The sequence below is a fragment of the Thermobia domestica genome, chromosome 1, assembly GCF_964235325.1.
Source record: "Thermobia domestica chromosome 1, izTheDome1.hap1.1, whole genome shotgun sequence".
In the NCBI taxonomy this organism is placed as follows: domain Eukaryota; kingdom Metazoa; phylum Arthropoda; class Insecta; order Zygentoma; family Lepismatidae; genus Thermobia; species Thermobia domestica.
The window spans coordinates 92984665-92999003 of NC_137454.1; the positions used below are offsets into that span (position 1 = coordinate 92984665).

The window sequence follows — 14339 nt, forward strand, 5'->3', positions numbered from 1 at the left end:
GAGTGCCCCCCAAAATCATGTCTGGTAGAAACACTGCTCACAGAAACTTGTTTAATGGCCCATGGAATCTATTAGAGGTCCAAGTCTCGATGCACTGAATAATTCGACAAACTGGAGACGAACCCGTAACCGTTAACATTGGGAGTAGGCCTAATCTGTTTAGTAAGTACCTCTTTGTATTTTTGAGTAATAAAATTTACTATGATAAGTACAAAAATAATCTATAATTTTTTCAGCGTTTGTAGTAAAGAAGGAAGCAGTAAACTATATTGACTTTGGTTTTGCTCTGGTTGACCTTTGTCATTACACAAAGATAACATTTTAAAGAGTATATATTACGTGATAAAGAAGGAAAGATAAAACTGAGAAATTAAATAGTAAAAAGAAGATAATTATTGTTTCAATTTGTATTATCTTAATGTGTTGCCTTGAATGTGGTTTGTGAAGGTTATGGTTATCGTGTTATTCACAAAGTATTTACAAATTGACAAACATGGTAAGTTATTGCATGAAATTTTATTAATGCTAACATTCTTTGCCTTAATTCAGAAACAAATCACTTACCTTATATACGGATATATAAACAAGACAACGTTAATATTATCAGAAAAATACACGAAAATCTGACTGCTGGACTGCCGGAGACTTAATTCCTGTTTGCCAGCTTGCAATGCGAATCTATCAGAGTCGATTCACTGTTTGCAAAGGGCCGCGGTGGCTCAGTCGTAGCCCTCCTCGCTAGTCTAGTGGCTACCACGTGCGCCTTTGGTGTGCGAGGTCCTGTGTTCGATACCCGGTGGGAGAGCCTTTGTGATTTTAACTGTCCTCGATGTTTCTGTGTTTGTGTGCCTGTCGTTCTAGCTGATTGGAAAAAAAGTCAAGTAAACGAGTAAAGCAAGTAAAACTAAGTAATAAGTAGTCCAAGTAAGTTTCTGAGACACGTTCGGTGAGTCAGTTAACTTTAAAAAAGAGTGGTAAACCGTTCACCTCTGGTGCATGGGGTCCCTGGTTGGATCCCAGCTCGTGCCAAGTGAACTTTGTGATGGACAAATACCGTGTGCGTGTGTTTCCTCGGTGTTCTCCTGTTTCCTCCCACTTTCTTCATTCCACCATTTCCTTCCTTCATTTCTCATAATCTCCGCCTCCTTTAGCTAGCCGGCATAACTGTGGGACGTATAACTTGAAGATTTCATTTCAGGATCACATAGGACGTTCATGGTTTATCTACCTCTGTCAGTTAACTGTGCAGATTTTTCTTTGTTTCTCCAATACATACATTGTAGCATCCTTTGCTTTGCTTTTGAAGTGATTAATTTAAATTATCGTTAACCACGTCCTAGTGTAGTATTTGCTGAATAATAATAATAATAATAATAATAATAATAATACAGCTATTCCATACGTTTACCACGACTAAATTGAAGACACATAGCAGTTAAAATGTAGATAGCTGTGAAGCGAAATATTCGAGGAGTGATCAGAGAGTAAGGTTACAAAGCCCAGGGGCGGATCCAGGGGGGGCGATCGGGGCGATTGCCCCCCAGAAGAGGAAACTTTCTTATTTTATATATATATATATAAATAAAACTCATCCCAAAGTTTGGAGTCCTTATAAGTAGCAGTATGACAACCCACCGCCTCCCCAGAAGTCGATCCTGGATACGCCCCTGGCCTGCAATGACAGTTGTATATACTATTTCATACAACCAATACAGCCAACAGATAGTACATACATTAGGTTATTTTTCGACCTGCTCTCCATACTAGTAGAAGCACTTATCACATCGTAAGATGAGTTTGAAGATTCCCTCCTGGCAAAAATGCTGTCATTGCATGTTCAGCCACGTTGTCACAAAGTGTTTCATCTCCTCATCTAGAGCGAAGCGACGGCCTCCTAAGTGCTTCTTCAAGTGCGGGAACAGGTGAAAGTCGCTTGGAGCGTAACGTGATCCTACTGTTGTCCTGAATCAACTCCTCCACGCGAGCTGTGTTCAAATTTGGTGACATTTTCTCTATCACTCGCAAACTTTCGACACCATTTTGCGATATGTTGATGAGACATTACAGTCTCTTCGTAAACCTCTACCAGCTGCCGGTGAATTTTAGCCGCGGTTACATGTTACGCCCACAGAAATCGAATAACTGACTTCGCGAGACCAGCTTTCTAAACGAGTTGCCATTTGTGTTTACCTACAGCTAGCGCCGTAAATGGTTGAAACTCTGCACAGTTCCCAACTTCATGAATTAAAATTACCGCACACTCCTAATCCCTGTATAGCAGACAAAACTCCAGAAATATCGTCCTTGTAATCTTGTTTTCTTATCCTTCCTCCTATATAACCAAATATATCGTTAAGGAAAAGTAAAAGTAAAAACTGTCCTATAAATTTACAATTGGTTTATTGAAGAGATATTTAACTTGTAAACCTTTGCACGGCCTTAGTAGGAAGGTGTAGACACTACTGACTATGGATGATTCCATACCGGGATCAAGTACTACCATGAGCAAAATAAATGACGCGTCTCTTTATTTTGAAGTTTTTTGAAAATATCTCCGTTTTCTATATATGTTCGAAATTTCGGAAGGTTTCCCCAGCAGGACAGGTTAATAACAAACCCGTTTTTAATATTTGTGTTAGATATTAGCTTAAAATAAAGAAATTAGAAGCAAAAAACATTAAATCGACAGAAATCTCGAGAATTACCAACTCTGCTAAAGTGGGAAATTTTCAAGAACACGAGGGAATTCTGCAGTTCAACACGAAGCAGCGACATCTATGACATTGAGAGAAATGTGGACTAAATCTACAAACTAAACTTTTAACGAATATTTCTAGTATGTCTTATTATATGCATTATCTGCAAACTCCAAATATATGAATATATGCTAAGTATTAACATAAAGATAGAGCAAATAGTGGAAATTATCTATGGAAAAGGACGAATTGGTAGGACGATCGTAATGAAATATCGTCTTTACCGGAACAGGCTCAGTTCACGTAAAAAAACAAATAGCTCAGTTAGTTAAAGCAACGAGTCTGTATGCTGAAGGTGGCGGGTTCGATCCCCTGGAAGTACCGTTATCATTTTTATCACTACACTACGGTTATTTTTTTTTATTTTTTTATTTGGGAAAAATCAAATTGTAACGTATGTGTAAAACTCATGACGATACCAAAAAAAGAAAAAATGCTGTTGTCGCACTTGCAGTAGCGTCCTTAATTTTGTTTGCAAAGTTTCGTAATTATTTCCCCTGTGCTCACTGCTCACCATATGCTCGCTGGCGCATAACGAATGTTTCCCAGTAAATGTTAATTCTAATTTGGAGAATTTTATAAAGTTTCACAATATTTCTCACTAGATAGTCTTCTATCTACGTGTTTGGATATTTTGATAACAGATTTCCCTATTAAATGTTTAATTTTCCCTAGATGTTTAATTACGGAAAAGTTTTACAATGTATTTGTATTGAATTGAAATTGTTTTGAATTTACTACATAAGGTAAGTAGACCGAAGGAGGAGAACTCAAGTAATTGATATTCTACGTAAAAGCAACCTATTGTAGAATGATGATGCTTCTTACCTTCAGCACATAATCTTTACGTTAGAGAGTCAGACAGAGAAAAATCCTGGTTTTTCCTCCTCTATGACCACCCATCTTAAACCTCTACATATCATTGTTCGTCTCACAAAATTTCGGTGCTCCAAAAACATTCAAATAATAATAATAATAATAATAATAATAATAATAATAATAATAATAATAATAATAATAATAATCCTGAATATGCCATCCTTACATAATGTAGGATATCTTAGTTTCCTAGTTTAAATCTTAAATATCTTAGTTTAAAATGCTTTCTTTAGTACTTATTTGAGCAACCATGTAGGAGGGGGTACGACTTTTTATTTTGCCCCTCTCATTTCAGTAGCCTTCCAACAGAAAGTAATTTTTGATAAGCAGGACAGACAAAATGAATAAGAAATATATTTACAGCATCCTCTCCCCTTTCATGATTGGAATATCACGTAATATTTTTTATTCTACGAAAGATGGCCCTGTGCGGTTAGGGGTAGGTAACTAAAAAAATACCTAATATATAGCGCCCCTTGATTGTAATATTACCGCTTCTTTATTTGTACGAGGGAGCCCCTACACAATCAAGGGTGACAAAAAGAATAGGAAGAGTGTCTATTGATTCCAGTGGTGGATCCAGCACGAACTCCTGGGGGAGGGGAGGGGAAGTGAAACATTCTTTTGATGATGTGAAGCTGTCACAAATTACCACTTAACTAAACTAAACAATAGTGGGGGGAACCGGAACCCAGTCAATTTAAATTGATGTAAAAGTTTAATTTTTGGCTTCATATTAAAGTTTTGGTTTCAAATGAGAATTTCAGTCCAAGTGGTCAATGATCAAATCTCGTGGGGCTCTTCAGTGTAGGCTAATACGGCACCCTTATGAGAAAAGGCAAAATTATTAACATGTTTATAACTTTCGAATTTTTCGTCTATTTTAAAGAAATATTTTGCTTCGTATTAAAGTGTTGGTTCCAAATGACAAATTCAGTCCGAGTGGACAATGATCAAATCTCCGGGGGGGTCTTCAGTATAGGGGGCTACGGCTCGCTTATGGGAAAAGGCAAAAATATGAAAATGCTTATAACTTCCGAATTTTCCGTCTATTTTAAAGAAATTATTGGCTTCATATTAAGTCTTGGCTTCAAATGACAATTTCAGTCCGTGTGGACAATGATCAAATCTCGGAGGGCTCTTCGGTGTAGGGGTTTCGGCTTCTTTATGGGACAAGATTCACGTAGTTGATATTGCAAAATTGTTTTGTATATATAAGTGGAAACTTGCACCATTTGGTTAATTTTACCTCTTATGTTTTGCAGATTCATATTCCAAGCAATAGTTACTTCGCAGAGCTAAAAGAAAGCACTTACTAGTTTCATTAAAATGAAATGTCTTTTATGAGAGGAGCAGACGAACGAACAGGCACCCAAACGTTGGTTGAGTCGTACGGTTGAAACTCGTTTAGCTCGCTTCAATTATTATTATTATTATTATTATTATTATTATTATTATTATTAATAATAATAATAATAATAATAATAATAATAATAATAATAATAATAATAATAATAATAAAGCATTACAGGGACCTTTGGTGCAGGGGGTTCGTGGCTCGATTCCACTTCGTGCCAAGTGAAATTTGAGGTGGACAAATACCGTGTGCATGGGTATTTGTTTTCTTGAGATTTTCCATTTTCCTCCCACTTTCTTCATTTCACCATTTCATTCATCATCATTCTCCCTTAGCGTAAGTGCATAATCGTCCAACGTTAAACTAGATATTGCAATTTCAATAATAATAATAATAATAATAATTAATTCAACTGAAAGGACTGTAATTTATGTGGACAGCAATTATCATAAATATGCAACCATTATAAAAACAATGCTTTGAGTTGAAAGATAATCCTTCCCAAGTGTTAACGAATGCGCACGAGATAAGACATGTCTCGAGAAAGAGACAAGACGCGCTTTGTGACATCCAAGATAATACGAGGCAAATGTTTTGGACACGAGATAGCTTGTAAAATGTCTCGTCTTGTCTGGAATGTCTCGAAAACAAAAGTCTAAGTTTTAAAATTATTTTTCAAGATCTATTCTCTCAGAAGTAGTTCTCTGCCTTAAAATTAATAACGACATTTGTGATTTAAAAAAAGATAAACAATGCCTAAAGTTAGTAGTTAACTTTTCGAAAAGAAGCTTCATTAAGGGTGAACCTGAAAGATGTCCACAAACTTCGGGAGGTGATTCGTGACATCAAAAGGAGACAAATGGTCCTCTTGCAGTTTTCGAATTCAGCTTCGTTGTCGAGATACAGGGTTGCCAACTGGTCGTGTTTGAGAAACTCACTGGGAATAAATTCAAGTCCAAGAATAAACTACTACTCATATATTTTTCAGGTCAATTGACTTATACCATGTTGTAAGGTCAAATATTTATTTATGAAGTGTGTACAAAATTCGCCAGGGTCTTTTCTGAGAAAATCGTCGAGAAAAAGTCACCTCCAAGAATAAACTACCCCTCGTAAATTTTTCTAAGAGAAATATCTGATACTGCAATATAGGGTTGTTAATTAAATATTGATTAATGAAAAATAAAATTGTTAAAACCATTTTTGAGAAAATAGCGTTTTTCGATTTTCGGCTGTTTGTAAACCACATTTATTTTAGGTGGTAGGAAAAATGGAAAAGCTCCTGTAAGAATACTAAGTAAACCCTAAGTTTAAAATTTGGTGTAGATAAGTTGAACGGTATGGCCTCTAGGCGAGTGCATATAAAAGTGTGCCGAACGGACGGACCGGAAGGACGGGTGTCGAAAAGTCACATATTCGATATGTAGACGCAATGAAACACGTAAATCCGTTGAAATCTGAATTTGATATTATTTTCACAATCACTATATTTTCTTCTCTCTTTTGTCGCTCGAAAAAGAAAAGCCTGAGTTTACCACAAAAAGCTAGGGAGTTTCTCAAAAAATATTCAATTACAGGGCCACCGCACTAAACTTTTTCAATTCAATTTCTTAACTGTGTTAGGCCGCAGTTGTTACTGAAGTGTGTATTTGGATAATACGAATAAAATTATCGTATTATTCAAATACATCGAATGTCAGATTATCGAATAAAAAACTTCGATTGAAGAAAATCCATACTACAAAACTAACTCACACTTTGAGCACATTTTCATTAGACATATAATAGACCAATTAATGCAATCATTGTTTATGAAATATGAAAAAAATCAAATGAGTCACTTTGGGAAAGTCATTCAAAAAGAACACGTCAGGAGTAACCTACCTCTTGTGAATTGTTTCGAACAATGAGTTAAGGTATACTTTTGGTTATTAATGAAATATTTATTTGCGAAATTTGAACAAAATCGCCTGTCGTTCGAGAAAATTGTCGGGGAAAAAACTTTGACCCCAAAAATAAACTATCCGTTGTAATTGTTTTTCATAGAAATGACTTATACTAAAATATAGGGTTATTAATGAAATACTTATTTATGAATTATCAATAAAATTGTCCGAGTAATTTTTGAGAAAATCGTGAGGGAAAAATAACTCCCCGAATAAACTATCTCTTGAGGATTCTTTCAGGGTAAGCGAGTTATTCCATATTACTAGGTTTTTAATGAAATATTTATTTCTGAGTACGAACAAAATTGCTTGACTCATTTTTGAGAAAACGGTGGAGGAAAAACACCCACAAGAGTAAACTACCCATCGCATATTTTTTCAGGACAAACGAGTTTTGCCATATTGTTCGGTTATTAACGAAATATTTATTTTTGAAATATGAATAAACTCTTTTGAGTCGTTTTTGAGAAAATCGCCCAGACAACACTCCACCAAGAATAAACTACCCCTCGCATTTTTTTAGGACAAACGAGTTATGCCATATTGATAAGTTATTAATGAAATCTTTATTTATGAAATATGAACGAAAACATTTGAGTCCATTTTGAGAAAATCACTGAGAAAAAACTCACCCCCTTAGTATAAACTACCCCTTGTAGATTTTTCTCAGATAAATGCCTTACACCACAAAATAGGGTTGCTAATTAAATATTGATTTATAAAAAAAGAAAGAAAACAAGATCGTTAGAGCCAGTTATGAGAAAATATTTTTTTTTTATTTTCATCGTACAGGAAACTACCCTTGTTTTGGGAGTAGGAGAAATAAAAAAAAAACTATAGGAAATACTATAAAAATCTTAAACTAAAATTTGGTGCAGATAAGTTGAACGGTATGGCTTCTAGGCAAGTGCATAGAAAAGTGTAGCGAACGTACGGACGAACTGATGGACATGTATCGAAAAATAACTTTTTCGGTGTTAGGGGCTATAATACGTGTAAATTCGTTGAAATGTCAAATTTGATTTTTTTTTTGAACACCATACTTTCTTCTCTCATTTGTCACTTCAAAGTAAAAGGAACTCAGAACTACAGATAAAAGACACCTACTTTTACACATAGACATTTATTGATTTAAAACTGTTTTAGTTTGTGTCATTTCACTTCCAATTGAAAGGTTTTACAATGATTAACGGCATACCAATGACGAGACGGAAGTTTTCAGGAAGTAAATGCATTCAGAAGTCTAGACTGCATTACAGCCTGTTTTTATTTCTGCAATTGTTAACAGCTGTAATTTCGTCCAAACGCTACATGAAATAATTTTTGGTTGACGTCAATGTATTACTATTTTAGTATTGTTCTCTTCAGACTTGGTTGAAGTTTTGTCTTAACGGTTATACATTTTTTCTTTCTTATTTCATCGTTACACATAAGAACAAAATGTTATGGTGAGTGTATATATTCGAACCTACGAACATTGAGTTTATATTCTTCCAACACTTTACCAATGGACCAAGCTTTGTCTTCACGTTAACGCCCGGTTACAGGGTTTACTACGATTTAAATAAAATGGCTGGCTGTTAGAATTCCCTGCTCACATATTTCGATAAATAATTTTCATTGCTTCGGAGATACGTAGAGCAATGTTTAGATACACATTTTAGGAGAGTGAATGTTGGTGTATATAATAATTTCATGCCAGGTAAAAGCTAGATAAGTTTCGATAAAATGTTTCATATGTAGTTCTCAATAATAAGCTTGCTGTTCGGAGTGAAGTTCCAAGGTTCAGCATTGCCTAGCAGTTTTTGCTATTAATATCCCTTCTAACAATATTGGCAGTGGACAAAAGTTAGCCCGTGTTGAAGCTTTTTGCTCCTAATTTAGTTATTTTACTTACTTAAGGAATATATTGAAAATTGTCAGCAGGCACGTATGCAGTAATTTATTTCGGGAGAAGTCCGACTTCAATATTAGAATAAATTATAATAAAATTTAAAAGATAATCCTTAAATTTAGGCTAAATTTACAGAGAAGTTGGGATTTCAGAGGGGAGTCCGGACCACCTGGACCCACCCCTAAATACGTCCTTGTTTGTCAGTAACGTTTCCTCACTTTGAAACCCTCAAAAACTTCGGATATATAAAGGAAAACGAGTTATTTTCGATAAAATATCACTTCAGAAGACGCGACAGTTTTATTGCACATGGTGGTATCCCAAGTTCACAAGGGCAAGAATTCATTAATTTTGATTCTCTGTCATTGTGCTCTATCGAAAGGTTAGGTTTGTAACATATTACTCCTACGAACAAGCATGACTGGCAGATAGGAGTACTGAACACAACTCCAGAGAAATGCATGCTGAACTCTACGCTTTGGTGATTTGCCCTCAAGGTCAATCGAGTGGTAATTCAGTTCCGTCTCTGTTCTTAAGCCATGTTCGTATTACTTCGAACAGTTTTGATAATGAAAAGCATGCCTCTTAATATAACAGACTTCTTTCTCGTAAGAAATCGAAACTCAGTTGGTCAGAGCAACTAGTCTGTAAGAATTAGGTTGTTAGTTAGTTAGGAGCCCAGTACGAGTAAGGGTTTTTATTACTATTGTTTTTATCTTTTTTATGTGAGGAAAAATCAAATTGTGACATCGCGATATCAAATGTATTTGATTAGGTAGCTTTGTCTTAGCTAAACTTTAAACATCAGTAATCGTCGAAATTATTTCACCAACTGATCACTTACTGAACATTTCAAACACGTCAAACCAGTGGCATAACATGAAGGTTAACCTCTCCTCCGCAGTCCTTAGTTATGCGTCCGTACTTTCAAGGGCGGACTAAGGGCCGGGCGACTGCCCGGGGCGCCAGAGAAAGAGGGGCACCAAAACGAGCCTCAAAAAGTAAATTTTATAATGTGCTTTCTACTGACGTTTTTGGTTTATATTCTTGTAAAGTAGTGGCAATTATATGATATTTTTCCATTTCACTATGGAAGAAGAGAGTTTCATAGTACTAAGGGGGCTGTATCGAAAAATTGAGAGATGGCATGTAGAATAAAGAGTGTTAAATAATAATAATAATAATAATAATAATAATAATAATAATAATAATAATAATAATAATAATAATAATAATAAATATGAATGTCTTTGGAGAGCCGAAATTATGTGAGACGAACAATGATATGTAGAGGTTTAAGATGGGTGGTCATAGAGGAGGAAAAACCAGGATTTTTCTCTCTCTGACTCTCTAACGTTAAGATTATGTGCTGAAGGTAAGAAGCATCATCATTCTACAATAGGTTGCTTTTACGTAGAATATCTATTACTTGAGCTCCCCTCCTTCGGGCAACTTTGCTTATGTAGTAAATTCAAAACAATTTCAATTTAAGACAAATATTTATAGAGAAAATTAAACATTTAATAGGGAAATCTGTTATCAAAATATCCAAACACGTAGATAGAAGACTATGTAGTGAGAAACATTGTGAAACTATAAAATTCTCCAAATTAGAATTAACATTTACTGGAAAACATTCGTTATGCATCAGTGAGCACAGGGGAAATAATTACGAATCTGTTTGCAAACAAAAATTAGAGACACTAATGCAAATGCGACAATATTTTCTCTTTTTTTTTTTTTTTTTTTTTGGTATCGTCATGAGTTTTACACATATGTTACAATTTGATTCTTTCCCAAATAAAAAATAAATAAAATAACCTTAGTGATAAAAATGACAACAGTACTTCCACGGGATTCGAACCGTCTATCTTCGGTATACACACTCGTTGCTTTACCTAACTGAGCTATTTGCTCTCTTACGTAAGCTGAACCTGTTCTACAGTAAAGACGATTTTTCATTACGATTGGGCTAACAATTCGTCTTTTTCCATAGGTAATTTCCACTATTTGCACTATCTATACGTTAATACTTAGCATAGATTCATATATTTGGAGTTCGCTGATAATGCATATAATAAGACATACTAGAAATATTTCGTTAAAATTTTCGTTTGTAGATCTAATCCACGCTTCTCTCAATGGCATAGATGTCGCTGCTTCGTGTTGAACTGCAGAATTCCCTCGCGTTCTTGAAAATTTCCCACTTTAGCAGAGTTGGTAATTCTCGAGATTTCTGTCGATTTAATGTTTTTTGCTTCTAATTTCTTTATTTTAAGCTAATATCTAACACAAATATTAAAAACGGGTTTGTTATTAACCTGTCCTGCTGGGGAAACCTTCCGAAATTTCGAACATATAAAGAAAACGGAGATATTTTCAAAAAACTTCAAAATAAAGAGACGCGTCATTTATTTTGCTCATGGTAGTACCTGAGGAAAACCTATACACCGTTTGAAAGCTCTTGCCATGAGAAGTACAAAACCGTTTTCAAATCATGGGCAAACTCGCTACCTGACCCTATAAGGGGCCAGTTTATTGGTGTTTATGACCCTATGTATGACATATTTGACACAAGTAAAAATGAATGTTACGATGCATCATGCGGAAGCGCCTAAGCCCATCATGTTCCTTTATGGCTCATTGTTAGAACGTGATTCGGGAAAGAGTTTGATAATATCACTTTGCACTCAGACATACCCATTTGGTCAGTGTTGCCAACAAATTGTAAATACAATGTGCCAGATGGTTTCTGTACCACCGGATGTATATCCTTGAAACGTGGCATAAACATCATTCTTCACCAGAGAAAATATATTGTGGGCGCATTCCTCTCTCAAGGATCCCAGTTTATCAGTGGTGCCAAACAAGTGTAAAAATGAGAAATTGCAAAACAGGTTCTGTACTACAGGTTCTGAAACGCTTGTACACCAAGCTTAGCAGAAACATCACATTACACTATAGCTAAAAGGCGTTGAGAGTGACCATCTCCCAAGCATTCTAGGTTGTCAGTGTTGCCAACAAATGTTAACATCATAATGTTGAAAATGGCGTGCGTGCCATTGAACAAATATATAATGAATGTGACAGAGCAGCATTGGACAATTGAAAACATAGTGTCTCTGTCTCTCAAGCACCCCAGTGTTGTAGTTTTGCCAACCAATGCGAACATTCAAGATTTTCGCATGAAGTCTGCCGCATTGGCGGACATAACTGGCAATATGAGTGTTTGTGGGTTTACTCTAACATACTACAAACCTAGTATGGGCCACAGTCTAATTATGTCCGCCAATGCTGTAGACTTCACGCGAAAATCTTGAATGTTCGCATTAGTTGACAATACTACCACATTGGGATGCTTGGGAGACGGGAACACTCACACTGTTTTCCATTATCCAATGCTGCTTCTGTCACATTTGTTATATATTTGTTCAATGGCACGCAAGAATGTGGCCATTGTTAACAATGTGATGTTTACGCTTGTTGGGAACACTGACAATCTAAAGTGGTTGGAAGATGGTCACACACAACGTCTTTTTGCTATAGTGTCGTGTGATGTTTCTGCCAAGCTTGGAAGCGTTTCATCATGCGGAACCTGTTTTACAACTTCTCATTTTTACACTTGGTTGGCAACTCTGACAAACTGGGGTCCTTGGGAGAGGAATACATCCACAATATATTTTCTCTAGTGAAGAATGATATTTATGCCACGATACATCCGGTGGTACAGAAACCATCTGGCACATTGTATTTACAATTCGTTGGCAACACTGACCAAATAAGTACGTCTGCGCCGAATGAAACAGTAGCAATAAATTTACCAGATATGCAAAATATTGCAAAGTGTAATTAAAAATCTATTGTTATATTAATATAATTAATATACGTTACAATTTTTAAATATTATATGATGGTTAGAATTATTGCGGTATAAAAATTTTCAGTCAGACGATAGAACAGTAAATTTCCATTAAATTTACCGTCTTCGGTCCCATATATAATATATAATCTCTCCGATACAAGCATATGTGTTTCACTATGTTACGATCATTTACTTTCCACGTACCATATTGACCTTATTTATATAGTATGTTGTACAGTTGTATAAATGTTCATGGTTTTCCTTTGTGTTAAAGAAGAAACACCTCATCTAGTTATTTTCCATGTGGTAAGGTGCCAAGAACCGACAACACGTTGCCACGTTGGATAGCAATAGATATGCGTTGAATTAGGAAAGATGTTGAACGAACATATCCAGTAACGATAGAAATGCATCTGCCTACTTTATTTGCTTGATGATCCCACAAAATCAACAGTTGTTTTCATCCATACCTTCGGTTGTGTTTGAGGAGACAGTTTGAAACAAACTGCAATTCGTGACACTTATTCTTTTAGCAACACTTGGCTTTTGGGATGTGGGTTTGGAAGAAGCAACAGCAGGAAAAGATATGAACTGTTTAACTGAGGACTCTGAAGGCGATTGGGACGTGTTTGAGGATGAGTCTGAAGACCCAGAAGAGGAATTGTTTGCAGCTGCTGGCGGATCATGTTTATTCAACAAAAGAAATTAATGTTCCCAAACTTGTTGTGGATCAAATGGGAATATTCCAGATGATGTAGCCATTCAGTAGTGTAAAATTTTTGAGCACCTTATGATTAGCATTTTGTAATTGGTTTGTGTTTGTAGATCCTAAGATAATTTTATAGCTTTTTCTGGTGGTTTCTCGGAGTCCATTTATGGCAAAAATGAATAGATGCTAGATATAATCAATATACCTCACGTACTATTTCACACTCATAAACGTGTAAAGCGAGAGAAGAGTGTGTTCCAAATCCTCTTAGTTCATTAATTACATTGTCCGAATTCAGCTTAACGTAATAAACGTGTCCGAATTCACCCTTCCCTAAAAGCCCGGATTCACCCATTTTGAGCACTGTACATTTGAGCACGCGTTGAGCAGGCACTCGCAAAGTAATAGAATTCTTCCAATATGCAACGAGTAAAGTAGGGTCTTCGCTTCGATATATGTCTTACTTAACAATTTGCTGACAACCATTTCTGTCTGAAACCTTTACATATTCCACTAAAAAGTTATATCAGGTCAAAAAACGTGCATGAACTTTCCTCTTTCTCCTTCTTTACACCGCCGTCGAAACTACGTATAACACTCTTTGCACTTCCTACTCAGCATGAACTGTAGGAAGGTACGGTGCTTCAAATAGGCGTCACAACAAGTCTCCACATTACACATGCGAAGAACAGTATTACCGTAAGCTTAGGATGTCCGGATTCAGCGATTGTCCGGAATCACCCAAACTTACTATATGTAGAAATAAGACATCAAATGAAGAAACTTTCCTCATTAACACGCAAGAATCAGCACAGAGTCATACATGGAAATAAGAAAATCGATGTAACAGTTTATTATATTATTGAATGTTGCATATTGTGTTCGAAATTTGGTGTTTATTTATTCATTGCCATTACTTTTTTATGCTCCTGTTGA

The 14339-nt window shown here is 35.7% G+C and overlaps 1 protein-coding gene across 1 annotated transcript in view; it reads left to right on the plus strand.

Moving 5' to 3' along the window:
- Positions 1 to 362: 362 nt before the first annotated feature.
- The window catches only part of LOC145687347 (D-lactate dehydrogenase, mitochondrial-like), a 57313-nt gene continuing 43336 nt past the window's right edge, over positions 363 to 14339 (plus strand). Inside the window, exon 1 of the mRNA XM_081760805.1 lies at positions 363 to 496. Coding sequence (XP_081616931.1) covers positions 494 to 496 — 3 coding nt within the window. The 5' untranslated portion in view covers positions 363 to 493. The remainder of the gene's footprint in view (positions 497 to 14339) is intronic.